This window comes from Callithrix jacchus, chromosome 16 (genome assembly GCF_049354715.1).
Source record: "Callithrix jacchus isolate 240 chromosome 16, calJac240_pri, whole genome shotgun sequence".
NCBI classification, from domain to species: domain Eukaryota; kingdom Metazoa; phylum Chordata; class Mammalia; order Primates; family Cebidae; genus Callithrix; species Callithrix jacchus.
Window position 1 is genome coordinate 79,836,525 of NC_133517.1, and position 20,987 is coordinate 79,857,511.

General features: G+C 39.5%; 1 protein-coding gene and 1 long non-coding RNA gene across 4 annotated transcripts in view; both read left to right on the top strand.

Annotated features, from left to right (window-relative positions):
* Window positions 1-20,987, top strand: part of LOC118148595 (uncharacterized) — a 74,068-nt gene that overhangs the window by 32,632 nt on the left and 20,449 nt on the right. The window lies entirely within an intron of this gene.
* On the top strand, window positions 12,400-14,625 carry LOC144579805 (putative uncharacterized protein encoded by LINC00596). Its single transcript, XM_078353494.1, has 2 exons — window positions 12,400-12,862; window positions 14,400-14,625. Exons 1-2 carry the CDS (start codon window positions 12,699-12,701, stop codon window positions 14,494-14,496), a joined length of 261 nt encoding a protein of 86 aa, XP_078209620.1. The 5' UTR covers window positions 12,400-12,698; the 3' UTR covers window positions 14,497-14,625.

A 20,987-nucleotide genomic window follows, 5' to 3' on the forward strand; every position in this document is an offset into this window, starting at 1 on the left:
CATCTGTCTCCTCCATTAGAATATAACCCCACTAAGTCTGCCTTTTCTCATCACAGACATATTATCAATACTTGGAGGAGTGCCTGGAAAATAATAGGTGCTCAATACATACTTGTGCATAAATGAATAAACTCACCTAACTTGCATCAGACCCAGGAGGAAGAAGCTACTGTTTTCTTTATTTTTCAGATGAGGCAACTTAAGCTTGGGAGGGATCAAATAATCTTCCCAGGAAGCAAGGAGGCTAGGCTTTGAGCCCCTGCTCCTGGCTACTCTGCTCTATCCCTCTGAGAGGGCTCTGAGATAACAAACCCTCTGTGCACACGTAGTGAGGTTCAGCCTTTGTAGCCAAACATCTAAGGCCATTGCAAGCTGGCGACAACCTAACTTTCCAAACAAAGCGCCCACCCTCAGCTATCACACACCCTGACCATACCCACACAGACAATGACGTTGCCACCTCTGTAATTTTGCTTATACTGTTTCTCTCCTTTTGATGTGTTCAGATCTTTCCTATATTTTCTTTCTTTCTTTCTTTCTTTCTTTCTTTCTTTCTTTCTTTCTTTCTTTCTTTCTTTCTCTCTCTCTCTCTCTCTTTCTTTCTTTCTCTCTCTCTTTCTTTCTTTCATTTTTTTTTGAGACGGAGTCTCGCTCTGTCACCCAGGCTGGAATGCAGTGGTGCGATCTCAGCTCACTGCAACCTCTGCCTCTTGGGTTCAAGTGCTTCTCCTGTCTCAGCTTTCCAAAGAGCTGAGATTACAGGCACCCACCATCACTCTTGGTTGGTTTTGTATTTTTAGTAGAGATAGGGTTTCATCAAGTTGGCCAGGCTGGTCTTGAACTCTTAACCTCAAGTGATCCTGCCTTGCCTCTCAAAGTGCTGGGATTACAGGCATGAGCCACTGTGCCTGGCCCCTTTCTTTATTTCTAAGCTCAAGTCAAATGCCACATCTCCATGAAGCCCCCTTCATTGTCCTTACTTCTGCTGTTCATGATAGTTGTAAACAAGGATCATCCTTTCTAGAATTCTTAAGGTGCAGGCCATGTCTGTTTGACTTTGCTCTTTTTCACAATGCTGTGTAGAGGATAAAAAAAAAAAAAAAAAAAAAACAGAAAAAATTGCCTAATGAACACATAAATGCGACTTAATATAATGGAGTGACTTATTTCCAACTGAAGAGTATTTCATAATGTGGACATCTTAGTAATCAGTGATAATAGGGTTTGATACTGAACACAAAGCTACATTTAGGAAAGGGAAGGATTAAAATGTATGTTTGTAACATGGAAACCACCAGTCCACTCAATCAGACAATTTAGAAAATCAATCAAACCAGGTGTTTGGTTGTTTGACATTTGTAGACAAAACAACAAGTAGACTGAATTTCTTCTGATATATATATATATTGCTGTTATATAAAATGCTCTTAGACATTTCAGGTGCTCTATAGACATTATTTCAGAAATACACAACCACTTGACAGTTTGAGATGGGGGTGAGGAGCAAATGTTTAAAGAAGATACACATCTAATGATATTTCATGTACTAGCAAATTAGAATGTGGTCTCAGTTAAGTGTATATCTTTAGTTCTCACGGGACAGCAGAATTCAATATATTGGGTAAGGAGAAATAATTGGGAGGCCCACACTTCCTGGTGACTCTCTTTGTAACCTGGGGCAATTGCCTTATTGCATAAGCTTTGTGATCTCATTGGTCAAATGAGGGTGCTAACATCCTCATTCAATGGCACAGGCATCTTTTTAGAACATAAGTAATTTTACATATATATATATCTATGTATAAAACACATAGAAAACATTTTAAGTTTTTAGCAGCAAAAATATCTAAAGAATCCAAATGTGGTATTTTTCCCTCTGAGGTATTGCTTGGCACCTCTAATTAATTAATTTAATTAAGTGATATGATGACTCTCCTGGGTGAGGCACTTGAGACTGGGAAATGCGTGGAGAGCAGCATAGGAGCTTTAATTCCACATCTCCCAAGTTGTTTCCTCTTGTCCTTCAGTGCCTTCCTTTTCCTGCCTTCCCAACTTTGTCCTGTTGCCTCCTTGATTCTCTCTGTCAAAGCCAGGATCACTGATTAGGGAGGATAGCAAATGGGGGGTGGAGGAGATGCTAGTTTGGCTGGGAGGTAGGGAGCACCTAACTTAGACTTAGCCTTCCAGGAAGCCCACCCCAAATCCTGCCTAGGTGACATATAAAATCAGTGATATGAAATCTGATAAAGTCTATTACTATTTGCACTTCACTATTAACATATTGTCTAATCAAGATGTACTTTTAAAAATGTCTTAGCAAAATCCTGGACTTTAGACTAGAAAACCATGACCAGTCATTTTCACATCCTGATACACTTCTGATTAAAGCCAAGGGAATTAATTAAACAAATGGAATCTTAAGCATAAACACAGACACACCATTAATACATATTAAAAATTGTCTTTCCTCAGCTCTGGACAAAAAGAAAGGTCCAATGTTTGTCTCTGAAGCTAGAGCCATACTTAGTTCCCCAGACTGCTGACTTTTTAAGAGAGGTCTATGAAGAATGGTTTCTATAGACAAACTGATTCCTTAACTACTGAATGAAAGACAGTTAAACAGGTTTTTTTGTTTTGTTTTGTTTTCACTTAAAAAAATGTTTTATTTCCATAGGTTTATGGGGGAACAAGTGGTGTTTGGTTACATGAATAAGTTCTTTAGTGATGACATGAGAATTTGGTGCACCTATCACCCAAGCAGTATATACTGTACCCAATTTGTAGTCTTTTATCCCTCACCCCACTCCTACCCTTTCCCCTGAGTTCCCAAAGTCCTTTATATTATCCATATGCCTTTGCACCCTCATAGCTTAGCTTCCACTTATGAGTGACAACATATGATGTTTGGTTTTCCATTCCTGAGTTACTTCACTTGGAATAATGGTCTGCAATTCCATCCAGGTTCCTACGAATGTAATTATTTCATTTCTTTTTAATGGCTGAGTGCTATTCCATGGTATCTATGCCACAATTTATTTATTTACTTATTTTTATAATTAGTGAAATACACATTTTTAAAAAAAAATTTATTTATTTTAAGTTCTGGGGTACATGTGCAGGATGTGCAAGTTTGTTGCATAGAGAACTCAGAAATAAGACCACATATCTACAACCAGCTGTTCGTAAACAAACCTGACAAAAACAAGCAAGGGGGAAAGCTTTCCCTATTTAATACTGGTACTTGGAGAACTGATTAGGCAGATTCAGAAAATTGAAACTGGACCCCTTCTTTACACCTCATACAAAAATTAACTCAAGATGGATTAAATATTTACATGTAAAACCCCAAATGATAAAAACCCTAGAAGAAAATATTCCGTTTTCTACACAACTTCTCAGAGCCTTTTGCATGCAATGTCATGCACTGTGACGCTCAGAGGGAAGAATGTTACATCTGACGTTTCCCAAACTTGTTTGACCAAGGAGTACCTTCCTTTTTTTTCCTAAGGGGACTGTAAAACTAATTTTCTGTGGAACACATTTTGTAAAACTAAAGAGAAATATACATTAATGTGGATTACTTCCGTGTGAGAAACATGCACATTAAACATGACTTTTGTATGCGAGTAAATCTATGAATAAAAGCTTAAATTTACCCAAGATCTTTGGAGACAGATGTAGAATGTGAGCCAAGAGAAAGCCAAGTGAAGAAATCCTGATTTTTCTTACCCACTGCAAGAGAGAAGATAGGCTATCATGTTCAATTTGTTAATTGGAGTGTAATTAATGTAAAGTTGGAAAGATCTGACCATGATAAAGAGAAGACATTTGTACTGTTTATACAAGATAGGGATGAAATTAAGCCTTTCAGTTTTCATCTTTCTGGCAGAAATTGTTTAACTACCACTCACTTTCTGTTGAAATTCAACTTCATGACAGCTAAAGGACATACAATTTCAGTGTCTACTTAGATACAGTTGTTGTTGAGGCAGGTGCCATATGGGCATCTTTTTGTGTGTGCCTCTAGTTGCAAATGGTGACAGTGACTGGTCAGGATGACTGCTCTGAGTGGCTGCCAGCTCCTCCATGACAGCTCAGCTGAGTGGGAGATAAGCTCTGATTTGCAGCCCCTCCATTCCTAAACCAGTGATTTTATACCTTTAAATTCCCTATGAATAACTGAACTACTTAAACAGTCTTTTTTTAATATAGGTTCATTTATTTGCTTAATGGCTTAGGCTGCATTCTTTGCAAATTCAGCCCTGAGGGTCCAATCCGAAGATGAAATATTTCTGGCTTGGCCACAGCAGGAATTGATTAAAGGAGTCTCTTGCATGCTTCCTCGTACTCTGCTGAACAGGAATTAAAATGCAAACAAGATGCTGTCCTTACCTTCAGTGATTTGGACTGAGAGGTTTTCCTCCCACTAAAGTAGAAGTGGTTGAGGGTAGTTCAAAAGGAGAACCTTAGTTAAAAAATAAACAAAAAAAATTAAAAGCTTTCCCAAGGATGTAACTATGAAACAAACCTGTGTTTTCAATGTATCAACTTTTCAGGGAATGAAATAAAAATTTTAAGGTGTAAACACTGTCAGATCAGGTAAACTTGGGAACTCTGGGTCTTCTTTCTCCAATCCTCTATAATCAGAGTAGGATCAGATTATCTAGAAAGCATCTTGGGCACAATAACTGTGGTAGAAACAATAGGGAGTGAGTCTCTACCCCTGTCTGAGGTTTCTATTAGGACAGGAAAAGATGGAGTCTCCTGACTCCATCTAAAGCAGGGCTCTGGAAATCTCACTTGTCCCTTCTACATCCTATCATATTTGCATCTCTCTTGGGATTGTGTACTCTCCTTCTCAATTTAATCTAACCTATAGTTGGTTGACTAAACCCAAGTACAGGGACAGTAAAATCAAGACTCTGTGAGTCACAAGTTAACAGAAACCCTACTCAAATGGATTGAAAAAAGAACAATAATAACAATAAAAGCAATCGCATAGAGAGGAAGAGATTGATTTTATTGCTCCCCTTACCTAGTAAGTCCAAGAGTATGTTTCCTTCAGGCACAGCTGTAACCGGGTGCTCAAATGTCTTCAGGAACCTATTTTTTTCTCTTGGCTCTTTTGTCCTCTGGTTTGGCTTCATTCTCAAACAGGCTCTCCTTTCATGAGAGTAAAATAAATGGCTGTCAGTAGCTCAAGGCTTTTATTCTATCAGTTGAGCAAGCCTAGTGGAAAGGGAATTTTTTTCTTATGTCCCAAATTCATTTAATATTCCTCAAACAAGTGGCAGGAAACTGAGAAGAGGGCAAAGCAGGTGAATCTTCTGCCCTTTGAAATTGGCACTTCATGGGAGTAATTTAGGTTAAGTATCTATCACTGAGTCAATTATTGCTTTTAGAAGACTAGGGAACGTGTATTGTCAGGCCTAAGCCTGGAGGGTCTACTGTTGCCATTCAGTGAAGCTGATATTTTGGAGGAAACTCTCCATCATCCCCAGTATCTCAAAACCTAAAGAATGCTTTCTCTTTTTGTCATTATCACCTCTTCCCCAGCTTGAGCAAAAATTGTACTAGCAATGCTCACAAGTGCTCATTGAATAACATTGCATGTACTAACTCATGTAATCCACACTAAACCCATAGCCTTTGACTATCAGGTCATTAGTCTAAGAGGCTGTTGTTTCCTGAGTAGTTATAATTCAAGAGTTAGGTTACATACTACTTATCCCCATTTTAAGGATGAACAAATTGGGCTACAGAGAGGTAGAGAATATTGCCATAGTACCCAGGCTGTAAGGAACTGGGAGGCTATTACTTATTAAGAGCAACTTGGCAGTTATTATTCCATTTCCCCATCTAATTCCTTTCTCAAAGCAAGGACAGAAGGTGACCTAGAAAGAGTTCAGGGAAAGAGATGGTCATCCCCTTCTAAGCAGCAATTTCACAAGGTATATTTTTCTTCATGTAATACCTATGTTTCTGAAATGTTTGAAAATCTTCCTTGTTCAAATCAACTCTTCTTTTCATTTTGTAGTCTATGATAAAACACCCAATGAGGCCTCTTTTCTGTTCCATTGGTCTATATATCTGTTTTGGTACCAGTACCATATTGTTTTGGTTACTGTAGCCTTATAGTATAGTTTGAAGTCAGGTGGCATGATGCCTCCAGCTTCATTCTTTTTGCTTAGAATTGTCTTGGCTATATGGGTTCTTTTTTGGTTCCATATGAAATTTAAAGTAGGTTTTTCTAATTCTGTGAAGAAAGTCAGTGGTAGCTTGATGGGGATAGTGCTGAATCTATACTTGGGGCAGTATGGCCATTTTCATGATATTGATTATTCCTATCCATGAGCATGGAAAGTTTTTTCATTTGTTTGTGTCCTTTCTTATTTCTTTGAGCAATGGTTTATAGTTCTCCTTAAAGAGGTCGTTCACATCCCTTGTAAGTTATATTCCTCGGTATTTTATTCTCTTTGTAGCAGTTGTGAATGAAAGTTCACTCATGATTTGACTCTCTGTTTGTTATTGGCGCATAAGAATGCTTGTGTAGTTTGCACATTGTTTTTTTGTCCTGCGAGTTGACTGAAATTGCTTATCAACTTAAGGATATTTTGGGCTGAGATGATGGAGTTATAATGCCATACATCTATAACCATCTGATCTTTGACAAACCTAACAAAAAAAGCAATGGGGAAAGGATTCCCTGTTTAATAAAGGGTGCTGGGAAAACTGGCTAGCCATATGCAGAAAACTGAAACTGGACCCCTTCGTTACACCTTATACAAAAATTAACTCAAGATGGATTAAGGACTTAAACATAAGACCTAAAACCATAAAAACTATAGAAAAAACCTAGGCAAAACCATTCAGGACATAGGAATGGGCAAAGACTTCATAACTAAAACACCAAAAACAATGGCAACAAAGGCCAAAATTGGCAAATGGGATCCCATTAAACTAAAGAACTTTTGTACAGCAAAAGAAACTATTATCAGAGTGAACAGGCAACCTACAGAATGGCAGACCATTTTTGCAATCTATCCATCTGACAAAGGGCTAATATCCAGAATCTATAAGGAACTTAAACAAATTTACAAGAAAAAAAAACTAACAATTGCATCAAAAAGTGGGCGAAGGATATAAACAGACACTTCTCAAAAGAAGACATTTATGCAGCCAACAAACATATTTAAAAAAGCTTGTCATCACTGGTAATTAGAGAAATGCAAATCAAAACTACAATGAGATACCATCTCACACGAGTTAGGATGGTGATCATCAAAAAGTCAGGAAACAACAGATGCTGGAGAGGATGTGGAGAAATAGGAATGCTTTTACACTGTTGGTGGGAGTGTAAATTAGTTCAACCATTGTGGAAGATAATATGGCAATTCCTCAAAGATCTAGAACCAGAAATACCATTTGACCCAATATACCCATATTACTGGATATATACCCCAAAAATATAAATCATTCTACTATAAAGACACATGCACATATATGTTTATTGCAGCACTGTTTACAATAGCAAAGACTTGGAACCAACACAAATGCTCATCAATGATAGACTGGATAAAGAAAATGTGGCACATATACACCATGGAGTACTGTACAGCCATATGAAAGGATGAGTTCATGTCCTTTGCAGGGACATGGATGAAGTTGGAAACCATCATTCTCAGCAAACTGACACAAGAACAGAAAACCAAACACTGCATGTTCACACTCATAAGTGGGAGTTGAACAATGAGAACACATCGACATAGGGAGGAGAACATCACACACCAGAGCCTGTCATGGGGTGGAGAGCTAGGGCAGAAATAGTATTAGGAGAAACACCTAATGTAGATGACAGGTTGATGAGTAGAGCAAACCACCATGGCATGTTTATACCTATGTAACAAACCTGCACTTTCTGCACATGTATCCAAAGCTTAAAGTATAATTTAAACACAGACACCCACACACACTCACACACACACACACCCAATGAGTACCATAGGCTCTTTCACTATGCTGAAATTTTCTTGAATATACGATGACCTAAAATAACTGGACATGGGTTGGAGCTTGGGAATCTTTTTATTCCCATCATGGAGATGGTGAGTTCTGCTTTGATGGGTGCTTGTTAAAATGGGTTATCACCTGTAAGCCCTCTAGCTCACTCTAATTAAGATGTTGACACCATCTTGTATCACTACTGTACTCATATTCTTAGAGAATCAGCTTCCCTCTAATTTACTATAAAGGAAGAGTGTTGCTTTGGAGCATTTTTTGGTAGATTTTAAAATAATTTTCATTAGCTAGGAAATATTCTGGTTTTCTTCCTAGCCTATTTGTAAAGGTTACTAATATTCCTGCGATGCTTTTACTAGGATGAACTTGAACTGAAGATTGATCAAGGTAACGCTATTTCTGACTAGGTTTTGTGAACCTCCGTGACACCGTTGTCTTGAATTGGCCAATTACCAAGCCACTCTACCAGTTAACAATGGAAAAGTGAGAAGTAGATTGTTATATACACATTGGCTTTACCTGTTCTTTGAAATAATGTTTCCAGGAACTGATTTTCATGTGGCTCTTGATAAAACCAACCATTTGGATGTGCAATAAGCCAATCATCAAATATAATGTTCTAATCTAAATAAGTAATCACCTTGCCATGAGTATGTTAAAGTAATTTTGTCCTTCTAAGACTTTTAGAGGAGGTAGACACAGGTTTTCAAGAAGGACTTACCTTTGTCAGTTGTCTAGAAAAATGGAAGATAATGTCTGCTCTTCCTCTAATACAATTGATGTTTCTCAGAGCTCTGGAAACAGAAGACAAAATGCCCTTGACTATCAGGTCATCAATTTAAGAGGCTGTTGTTTTCTGGGTAGTTAAAGTTCAAGATTTGCTATGTTTGATGGTCATTTGTAGCTTCCTTCTGAGTAGAATAGATTTTCAAATCGCAAACCACAAGGCAAGCATCAAACTGAATGTGAAAATCAATGACCCATCATAGTTACAAGCATGTAGATGGCCATGCCATGATTAGTAGACCATTGCAGGGAAGGACATGCCTGATGAAGAACAGGGAAGGGCAACTTTATTTAGCCACTTCTTCTCTCTGCCTTCTGCTCCCACCACCCCAATCTGCCACTGGAATGTGCTGATGAATTTAAGTCAAGTAATAATCTGTGACTAATCTAAATGCAGCTGTAAACCATTTCTCCCATTTCAATTTAGCAGAGGCTTCTGCACTCAACTTTCCATCCTTTACTGAGATTTCTCCTGCTAGCCTTGTTAACACAGAACATGCCTTACATCCTCATGCCTCAGCTTCCTGTAACCCTGAACCTCTGTTGGCAAGAAAACAAAATCCTGTTCTTTAAGGTCTTCTCCTGGGAGCTGGGCGCTTCACAACAGGAAAATCCAGGTTTCTTTTATTATTATTAATAATAACAGCTACTGTGTCTGTGAACATTTCCTATTTGCAGGCACTATGGTAGCATTTTTGAACCTTATTTCATAAGATTCTCTGGAGGTAGCTGTGAGATAGACATCATTACTCCCATTTTACAGATAAGGAGGCAGAGCTTCAAAGAAATTAACTAACCTGTCCACAGTGATTTAAGACCAGGTCTGTACTCTTAGCTGTTGCACAAAAATTAAAGACTAACAAATAATTTTCAACTAGAGTCCACCAGTTTTCACCTGGATTCAACAGTTTTCACCTGGAGTCCAATGTCCCCATCAGAAGCAAATTGTCAAATCCTTCTCAATGTGATCTTTTTGAAAAATATGTTTTTAAAACAAGATTTTAAAAGAGCATAGTTTTAAATTTAAAGAAAAATTGCAAAGGGTAATACAGAGAGTACAGAGTTCACATATACTCTGAACCCAGTTTCCCCTATTGTTAACATTTTACATTAGTATGATACACTTATCACAATTAATGAAATATTTCTATATTACTCACTAAATTTCCATAATTTATTTAGTTTTTGCCTAATGCCTTTTTTAATATCCCAGGATCCCATCAAGAATACCACATTTCATTGAACTATCATATCTCCTTAGCCTCTGATATGGTTTGGATTTGTGTTCCCACCCAAATCTCTTGTTGCAATGTAATCCCCAATGCTGGAGGTGAAGGCTGGTAGAAGGTGATTGGATTATAGGGGTGGTTTCTAATGGTTTAACACCATCCCCCTAATGCTGTTCCCATGATAGAGTTCTCATGAGATCTGGCTGTTTAAGAAGGGTGTAGCACCTTCTCCCTTCCTCCTGCTTCGGCCATGAGAAGATGCCTACTCTGGCTTTGCCTTCCACCGTGAGTGAAACCTCCCTGAGGCCTCCCCAGCCATTCTTCCTGTAAAGCCTGTGGAACTGTGAGCCAACAAAAAGTCTTTTCTTTATCAATTACCCAGTCTCAGGTATTTCTTCATAGCAATGCAAGAACAAATCAATATGGCCTCCTCTAGACTGTGGCAGTTTCTCAGACTTTCCTCTGTTTTGATGACCTTGACAGTTTTGAGGAGTAATAATCAGATAATTTATAGCATAGTCTTCAATGTGGGTCTCTCAGATGATTTTCTCTGGGGTCTATTTTGACCTGTAAACAAATGCATGATGCTTCACCAGGAGAATATCTAGAATCAGCTTTGTATTGCCAGGACCTAGGCTTGCAGATGAGAAGAGCAATTCCTCTATGCTACTCCAGGGTCAGTTTTAAATGAGTTACTTAGGAAAAGTGTACATACGTACATCGAGGACAGATATGTTCTTTTCAATTAATGAATAAAAGAACACATTTCTTTAGAAATCCTTGACCACAAAAATATCACACACTCCCCTGCTGATCATTATAAGAAAGTTAGAAATTTTCAGAATAATGTGGTAAATGAAGCCATGATTTCAGTTAATGATAAAATTGTCATTGTGAATAGTATGTTTGTGGCCAGCAAAAACAGATGTCCATATAACCATTTGGAGCCATCTAATGCCTAAAGCAATTTGTAGATAATCTCCTAAACAGATATAGTATCAAAATGTATTCATTGTCAATTAGATGTACATCCAGGCTGTATGTCTAATTGACCAGTTAATTTCCAGGCTGTCTCAGGAGCTACTAAAATGGAGCCCTTGGTACTGCACCTCAGAATGACCTAATGTTGATAAACAAAAGAACAGATTCCTCCGCCTGTGCAAGGAACAGAGAGTTCAATGTGTTGTGTTCTTTATGCAAAATCAGGTGCCCCATCAAGCTGTTGTTGACTCAGTCTGAATTGCTAATGTAATGGCGTAAGAATGTATCATCTCCATTCAAGAGACTGACAGCTAAAATTATTATTTAAAGAAGGTTATCTTGCACCAAAATGTGATATTAGAGACATGACCATGAGGTTAAAATATCTATTCATATCAGAGAAAAAAGATTATCTGATTGGAAAGCTTTTTACACAAAGAGAGGAAGCTCTTTATGATGGTTGTTCTGTAAAACGCACCTATGTTTTGTACATTTGGGAGAGTGAAAATGTCTCTTTCTAGCTTCTTCCAAAGCTCCTGGTTTCCAGGAGATTCTGTCTCAACTCTGGTGTCCACTTCAATGCTGCTTTCAACCTCACCATTGGGCCATGCCCATCATCTCCTGCTTTAATAACTACAAATAAAAAGTCACTAATTTCTTTTCACAAGAGGAAAGAATATTCATTAGAATAAATAGGCAGTATTCACTATAACAGGAAGGTGCTACTTATAAGCAGCAGTCAATGTGATTTTCCTAAACACACTGTGGATAGTCATGAGCTGATTTGTGCATTTCTTTGCCACACTGTCTATCTGCCCTTGGCTCCAGGTATATCCGTGATCCTGGAACAGAGCCAGAGAAGGAATCAGAAGAGGTAAGGGTTTCTGATGGTTGGGCAACATGAAGTCTTTATTTGCAGGTAGGGCTTTCACTTTTCTTTATGGGACTTGAATTTTGAAGCCCCTCATCAACTGGAAGCCCGCACTACATCAGAAGTTGGAAGCAGTCTGTTATTCATTGCAGCTGCGTCCTTGTTTGGCCGAGGAAGATGGGTGTAGAAAGCAAATGTAGCCCCATTTGGCAAGGACACATTCCAGGTGAACAGCAGTTAGGAAAGACGCCTAGAGGCAAGGTTACAAGCCATGGAGACAGAACTGACAGTCCTAGGATAGATAGTAAGTGCTTTGTCTTTAAAAAAAAACCTCCTTCTCTCAGACATAATGGAAACTAACAACTTCCTTGTGTACCCAGGTATCTATTTATTTATTGGGATCTAGGGCAAATGTGTGTGCATTCTGTGTGCGTGTGTGTGTGTGAGATCTATTGCAAGCCCTCCAATAAGCTTCCCAGGGCTTCTCCACATCTAAAATGGGCATATAGAATGGTTTGGGATATTAAACCTGGAGGTATTTACGAGTCACACAACCCTTAAAAGTTCCTGATGTTATGATCTGTGTTTTTGCTGAGGCACAAATTTAAATTTTTTCCTGCAAGGTTTGAGCTATTTATATATGGAGTGAACTTAATTGCTAACTCAGCAAGCACATTGCAGTGAAGTTTTGTTACAGAAGAGTAACAACTCTTAAGATAATAATGATTTTATTTCTTTGTTTAAAAATATCCTGGAATGGATGCTGTTTCAGGATGCTGGATTGGGAATGACAATGTAAGATAAACTATTAGATGCATTTGTTTTTCTTTTTTCTTTTTTTTTCTTTTTTGAGACAGAGTTTTGCTCTTGTTACCCAGGCTGGAGTGCAATGGCGCGATCTCGGCTCACCACAACCTCCGCCTCCTGGGTTCAGGCAATTCTCCTGCCTCAGCCTCCCGAGTAGCTGGGATTACAGGCGTGCACTACGACGCCCAGCTAATTTTTTTGTATTTTTAGTAGAGACGGGGTTTCACCATGTTGACCAGTATGGTCTCAATCTCTTGACCTCGTGATCCACCCGCCTTGGCCTCCCAAAATGCTGGGATTATAGGTGTGAGCCACCGCGCCTGGCCCTTATTGGATGCAATTGACCACATGGAGAATACTGTCAGTACCAGCATGGAGGCGGTGGTGAGGATGGTGGAATAGTGTAGACCTGCCAGAGGTGTAGGAGTCAGCAATTGGATGTAAAAAATTAATCAAATGAAAACACAAGATACTGTAAACTCTAGGAAAAACAAAAGTCTCTATAAGAAAGGATGTTTTGCTCAGCAGAGTATAATATTCCTATAGTCATAAAATATAAACAAACAGTATTATTTAACCAGAAATGTGAATAGTAATACTCTGGAAGGATAGTCATATGGGTGAGAGTATGTGAGTCCGTGTATGTGAGGAGGAAAGCCTACCTTTATCTAACGAAGTGTTAAGTAGTCAATGCTATTAAACCAATACATAGAAAATGTAAGAATAAGTAAGTACATTATAAAGTTATAAAGGTAAATTCTGAAAGACACAATGAAGAGAGTCAAAAGTTGTTGATAGTGGGAAATAACTGCTGCTTTCTACTATAAGCCTTCTACTTCTATTTGATTTTTCAACAACTTTGGGCATTGCTTTGATAAAAATCAAAGTTCATTTAAAAAATAAAGAGCATAGATCAATTTTTTAAAAAGATATTAAATAAATCTGTGCAACTGATGATTAGTTCTTATCCAGAAAATAGAAGTCTGGGACAAATTAAAAAGTGAACTATGCTGTATTAAAATAAAAAGCATCTGAAGATATTGCGTAAATATTCAGTTATACTTATTGAATTTTTGGAGGGAAAATAATATATTTTTTACATTTGAAAATTCTTAAATATCTTTTATTATATTCCTATGAGCATCAAAGGTTTATTAAACCAAATGCAAACTAACAAAGCAACTAAATTTTGAAGCTATTTCTGACGTCGTAAGAAGTCCATACTTCACTAGATATTTTGGAGAATTCCTTTAAATAGAAACTTCCTCTGCTCCATTTAAGTGTTTGTAGATACCAACTTCTAGTGAAGAATACAGGGAAGATGAAGAGACAAGGTATTAAAGCTAAAGAGCTAGGTGTTGCTGCCACGTCTTGAGGATTTCTTTTTTTGTTTTATTTTTAATTGACACATATTTATGGGATATAGTGTGATGTTTTGATACATGCATAAAATGATTAAATTAGGGTAATGAGCTTTTTGATAGTTTCTAAGAAGATGAGGTGAAGAAGTTCAAGCACTGCAGTGTGAATTAAAAGGAAACTTCCACCCAAGATTGCCACCTATGCTACTTATTTTTTTTGAGACAAGGTCTTACTCTGTTGTTCAGGCTGGAGTGCAGTAGTACAATCTCAGCTCACTGCAACCTCTACCTCCTAGGTTCAAGGGATTCTTGTGCCTCAGCCTCCTGAGTAGCTGGGATTTTCAGGTGTGCACCAGCACGCCCAGCTAATTTTTGTATTTTTATTAGAGATGGATTTTCGCCATGTTACCCAGGCTGGTTTCGACCACCTGGCCTCAAGTGATCCGCCTGCCTCAGCCTCCCAAAGTACTGGGATTATAGGCTTGAGCCATCACACCCAGCCTACACTGCTTTTGAGGAGCATAACCACTATATTTTTAAGTAAGGTACGTATTTACCACTGCTTAGCAGAATGACCAAATCCATAAACTCTTTCAGCATGAGTTGGAAACTGTGAAAATTAAGAAACGTCCAAACTACCCAAACATTTAACATTTTTTAAAGAAAGAAAAATATCAATCTTCTTGAACAAAATTAAAGGTGAATTTGTGTCACTTTTGAAAAATTTCTCTTCTTGTTGCAAAAACAATGTAACTGCAGCCATTGCCTTTACTGGCAGGAAAGCAGCAACATGCATTGAATCTTGAAGGAGTAAACATAAAGGGCAGGTCATCCTGCATCCTCATTAGGTAAAGCTTGCTGAGAGTGTTTTCATGACTCTTTAAATACAGTAACATGCCATGGCCCCCTCTCTATCACTCAAGCCTGTAATTTATCCCCGAATTACAAAAGAACAGAGCTGATCTAAGAGCAAGGCTGATGGCAGCTCCTGTTTGGTGCATTTTATCATCTCTGCTAACTTCTAGAAAGCCACCTCCTCCACCTTCAGTACCTCTACTTTCTCCTAATGACTACTCAAGGTAGCCCCTGTGAGGTGAGATCAGCTGCATCTCACTCTCCAGAGTGTTAACAGAAAAGAAGGACAAGGAAATCGAAGCAGGAGTCTCTTTTGTTGACATTTCCTAACAGGGACATTTCAGTCCCCAGCATCTCACCAGGGAGAGAAGATACCAGTGCAACAGGACAGAGGTTGGCAATGTTCTCCTGTTTCCAGATATATATATTGCTGGTGAGGAACAGCTGCTGCCAGTGGCTGTGACACATGAGCCCTGAGCACCAGCTGGGCAGTGTCTTCTTGCAGGGAACCTCGGGAAAGTCCTCTCCCTCTCCTTCATTGTGAACCTAGGAGGGCCCTCTCTCCCAGTTGCTTATTCCAGAGGCCCTGGCGAATGCCTTAGGTTGCTGTGAAACTTCAGAAGAGAAGAGCTCAAATAATTAAGGATGCTGATTCCTTCTGTATTGGCTGATGGATATTAATACTAGTAACTACTTCGTGGGTTTGTTATGAAGATTAAATTAGTTATAAGTTAGATGTAAGATGATTAGAAGAATCTGTGGTACAGCGAAGGTTAGCTATCATTATTAGCAACAGTTGTGGCAGGTTGTAAGTAATGAATTTATGGTTCTCCCAAGGAGGCAGTTGAGTGACTTGACTACTTGGTATTATTTGGTTGATATAAAACATCAAAGAACCTCTGAATAAGGATTTCTGTGCTGGGGGAAATGGATCGATGTGCACAGAGCCCTGCAAACGACCGAGAGGTTATGGAAACCGAAACTATTAGAAGTTGGATATTGGCTCCAGAATCATTGGATGTTGGAGAATAATTGTTATTCATTATTCATTAATATTTTTAAGTTTTTGACGCAAGCCTTTCTTTTATAGTTGAGAAAGTTGAGTGGCCAGGAGGTTAAATTGACATGCAGCTAGTGGGAGTCGCCAAGAAAGCCTTTGTCCATTATCACACACCAAGTCCTACTATGAAAGAAATATCCCTGAAACAGAAGACCCACTCTTCCTGAGGTTGTAGCCAGCTTTGAGCCTTCCCAGGTATACAAATAGGACACATCTGAAGTACTTGAGAAGGGGAGCAGGAGGTCCTAGGCAACATGGACCAGGGTTCCCATGTCGTATCACAAATGATAACTAAGAGTAGTAGTGATGTTAGCGATGATGCCGTAAAGTGGTGATGAGCTCAGGCTCTGGTTCAAATCCTTGCTTTTCTAACTCTTGATTTTTTTTTTTTTTTTTTTGAGACAGTCTCATTCCGTCAACCAGGCTGGAGTGCAGTGATGCGATCTTAGCTCACTGCAACCACTACCTCCTGAGTTCAAGAGGTTCTTGTGCCTCCACCTCACAAGTAGCTGACATTGCAAATGTGCACCACCACTACCAGCTAACTTTCATATTTTTAGTAGAGATGGGTTTTCACGATGTTGGCCAGGCTATTTTCAAACTCTGGACCTGAAGTGATCCTCCCACCTCAGCCTCCCAAAGTGCTGGGATTACAAGCGTGAGCCACCACGCCTGGCCTGATTTTTTAAAAAACATGTAAAATCTGGTTAATTATGGTATCTGCATGATGGAATACTGAGGATTAAGACAGATTGTAGAAGGTGCTTGATCCAGATCTAGGTAACTATTCAATAAGTGTTGTCTCCCAAGAGGGATTCCTTCCAGTGTCCAAGAAACATGAATAGTAATTGTCAGAACTGTGATCTGAACACAAGATTCTCATGAATCAACTAAAGCCTCTGACATGTATACTTAATTCAGGCAACTGCAGGGCAAAGCAGAACTGAGGTGGAAAGAAAGGGAAATGTTTCTTGTGTTTCAGGTGCTGCTCCAATGCTCACGTTAGACTCCAAACTTAGGAAAGTAAACATAATTCTAAACCTGGCACTATGGTTGGAATGAGACAAAATATGTTGCCGAGTCTCTTGGGCCCCATTGGGACAAGTCCTCTTAACTGCCAGAATTTTCTTGCTCTGTGCACATGGGAGCCCGAGGGAGAAGCTAAGAGTGAGACTTGGCCCAGGCACCTAGGGAAGCGGAAAGAAAGAACTGGACCCTTATTTATTTATTTATTTTTTTTTTGAGACAGAGTTTCGCTCTGTCACCAGGCTGGAGTGCAGTGGCGTGATCTCGGCTCACTGCAACCTCCGCCTCCCTTACTTTTAACGCTGATGCCTCAGGCAGTCACTTACCATGTGAGAGACAAGGTCTGCTTGGTCAGTGTCTTCCTTAGTCAGGATGGGGCAACCTCTCTGGAAAGAGGGCAGGTGAAGAACAGAAGAGAAAATGGCCCAGCAATAGTCATTGCTGCAGAACAGGGCACTGAACAGGTACGTGGAACTCCTGTGAGCAATCAAGCATTTTATATTTTAGGAACAAAGTTAGATCCAGAAACTTGCCATATGTGATTCTGGAGATTTGGTACCTTTCCCACCAGTGCATAGCCCCCTCTTCCACCATAGCTCAGCCTTTGTTCATTCAACAAATGCTTCTGCTGCCCAAGTGCTGTTCTAGGTGCTGAGGATGTAATGGTATTGCTGTTGTGGCTGCTGCTGTTTCCTGTTTTTGTTTTGTTTTGTTTAAAATGTGAACACAGCTTATGGATCTTACATTTTAATGGGGAAGAAATACAAACAAGTAAACAAATATATAATAAAATGCTGGGTTATGGCATGAAAACATAAGCAGGGTAAAAAATAGAAAATGTTTGGGGTTAGCTATTATAAACTGAACTGGCAGAGAAGGGCTCTCTGATGGATGATATCTGAGCAGAGAATGGTAAGAATGAGCAAGCAGCTATCTGGGGAAAGAGAATTTCTGGCAGAGGCAGAGAGAGGGAATGGCGTGTGCAAAAGCCCTGAGGCACATACCTATGCCTGGTCACAAAAGGGATAGAGCAAGGAAATGGAGTGGAGTCAGGGCAAGAGGGTACAAGAGGAAAGTGTAGGGGAGGAAGTCAAATGAGTAGCAGGAAGCAGAGCATGCAGGGTCTTGATGGCAGAGAAGCATGATTTGCATTCCGAAATGGGAAGTGTCACTTCTCATGCATGTTTTAGTAGGATTATTTCATCTAAGATGAAGGCCAAAAGGATTGGCTCCTAAGTGTTGCCCAAAGAACACTGTCAGTTTTGAAAAGGAAAAACCTAAGTGGAAGGTACCTTGCAAAGAAGAAGAGGTTGTATTAACATTCCTTCATATTTTAAATGAACATAATTCCTGCACTTGTAGAGTCTGCTTTAAAGCACAGTAGGATAACCATCTATCGATCCCTCTCTGCTGTGGGCTGGAGGAAAAGAGAGGGGCATTTGTGATGTAGAAAATTCAAAGTAAGCAGGGATTCATTTAAAGAACATCTGAGAAAACCATTTGGAAGCAATGAATATAGAAATTAATTTGTGTTATGGCCAGGCAGTGGAAAAAGGAGGCAAGGGCCCACGGGTTGGCCTGGAAAAGCCATCCTAGTATTTGAAACTTTCCAGAAGTGGTCTCCAAAGTGAATAATCCACATGTGAGTAATGGGTGACAAACACAATAGCAAGACAGCATTTAAGATGGAAGAAACTCCAGAACTCATGAAGTGATCTTCAAAAGAACCCAAATGCCTATCAATGATAGACAGAATAAAGAAAATGTGGCACATATACACCATAGAATACTATGCAGCCATAAAAATGAATGACATCATGTCCTTTCCAGGGACATGGATGAAGCTGGAAACCATCGTTCTCAGCTAACTAACACAGCAACAGAAAACCAAACACCGCAGGTTCTCACCCATAAGTGGGAGTTGAAAAATGAGAATACATGGACGTAGGAAGAGAAGGATCATGTACTGGGGCCTATTGAGGGGGTGGGGGAAAAGGGAGGGAGAGTATTAGGACAAATATCTAATGCATATGGAGCCTAAAACTTAGATGATGGATTGATAGGTGCAGCAAACCACACGGCACATGTATACCTATGTATCAAAACTGCAGGTTCAGCACATGTATCCCAGAACTTTAAAATTAAAAAAGAAAAAAAAAAGAAAAGAAGTTAGCTTGTGCCTCCTCAAATAAGCAAGAGTCTAAAAAACTATCAATATGATGATCTTAGGGAGACAAACACAGCAGTGCTTCAGGCTTTCCTTCCCCATCACTGCACCTGTTACAAAAGCATATTCTCCGGATTGTTGATATAAAACAGCTTTGTCTTTAACATCTCAGAATCTTGTCCCATACTACATCCTCGATATGAGAATCCCTGGCATTGTGACATCCTTGGCCCTTTGAATCTCTGAGCCACTAATATGTGTAATCCCCAAACATGGGCATAATAATAATTCCCAACCCTGAAAGCTGGGCACTGCTGCGTCTAGATTTGGTCAGCAGCCTACAGAGTTCAGACTCTGGAATCAGATTCCCCAGGCATTGAATCCTGCCTTCATATTTGTTCATTGGGCTTGGATGTCCCTAGATTCCCACATTTGTAAAATAAGGGGTAATAATATGGTACTCATGAGGCGTTAATGTAAACACACACACACACACACACACACACACACACACACAGTAGTGCAGAATGAAAGAGTTCCTCAATGTTATTAGTATTACTAGCAATATTGGTGCACAGTTTTCTTATTTTTCTTTCTTCCTTCTTTCGCTTTCTTCTTCCTCCTCTTAAGAATTCTTTATTCTTGTTTCCTTTTTTGTCATCATCATTACTTTTAATGGCAAAAACTGCAATTACCTTTACACCTACCTAATATTATCATAATATTCTGAGAATAGGCTGTAGACCCATGTGATTTTGGTAAATAATGTGGCATGGTGGTGAGTGGGATGCAGGCTGTCAATGTCAGTCCTTTATGAGACTGAGCACCCCTCCCTACAACCTCTGTCTTAAAAAGCAGGTAGGTGGAGAAAGGGGCAATAGGGAGGGTTTATGAACAAAGGAGAAAAGGTGGGGAAGATGGGAAGAGATTGGGTAAAAAAGAGCCCCAGAGAATCCTCGGGGTGACATGGCCACAGTGTAAAGAGGATGAACAGGAAGTTATCTCCTTGAGCGCTTTACCCTCTTAGGATGGGGAGAACGTATCCTCAATCATACACTACTGTGGTTGATAACACCAAACGTAACTCTGTGTTTTGGGAAGGCCTGCTTTTGTATGAATGAAATTCTTGTAGGCTGCTGGAAAGGATAGGAAGATGTAAACATGGAGTGGAAAAGGAGACCTAGAGAGAAGCAGAAGCCTTTAGGGAAATGAGATGAGTACATATTGATGCAATGTTAGCAAATAGGCTGTCTGTGAAGCCGATTAAAAAGAGCGTAACTCACTTGAGGAAAGTCAAAAATGGCTGTCCCTGTGGGGAGCAGCCATGTCATCTTCCCCATGACAACTTACCATCTGGTTGGCTGGCAGTTTTGCTTCAAGTGCTAGATGGCATTGAGAAGAAAGAAAATCCTTAATTTTTCCTTTTCAGGTGATTGCAGGAACTACAGAGAGAGGTTTTCAAACCCAGAAAGGAAAATGTTGAGCCATTACCTGGAACTGAGGAAATGAGCTAACCGTCTGGGGAGGCTTAGGGGCATGGATAATGAACTTGGAGTCTGACTCCTGATCCCACTGAGCCATCAGTCTCAGGACTTAAAGCCCATACTCTGACCCACAACAGAAAAAGAGTTTCAGTTCTGCCCCATCTCACTATGTATATTCAGGCAATTTACTTATCCCCTCACAGACTTAGTTTCCTAATCTGCAAAATGGGTGACAGAAGAATGATCAGGTTAACGGTGTCCATTGGAAGTCACTCAAGCACAAAGAGATGAAGGGACTGGGAACGTGGGAAAAAGCTGTGTCTTTGCTTTCCTTGCATCCA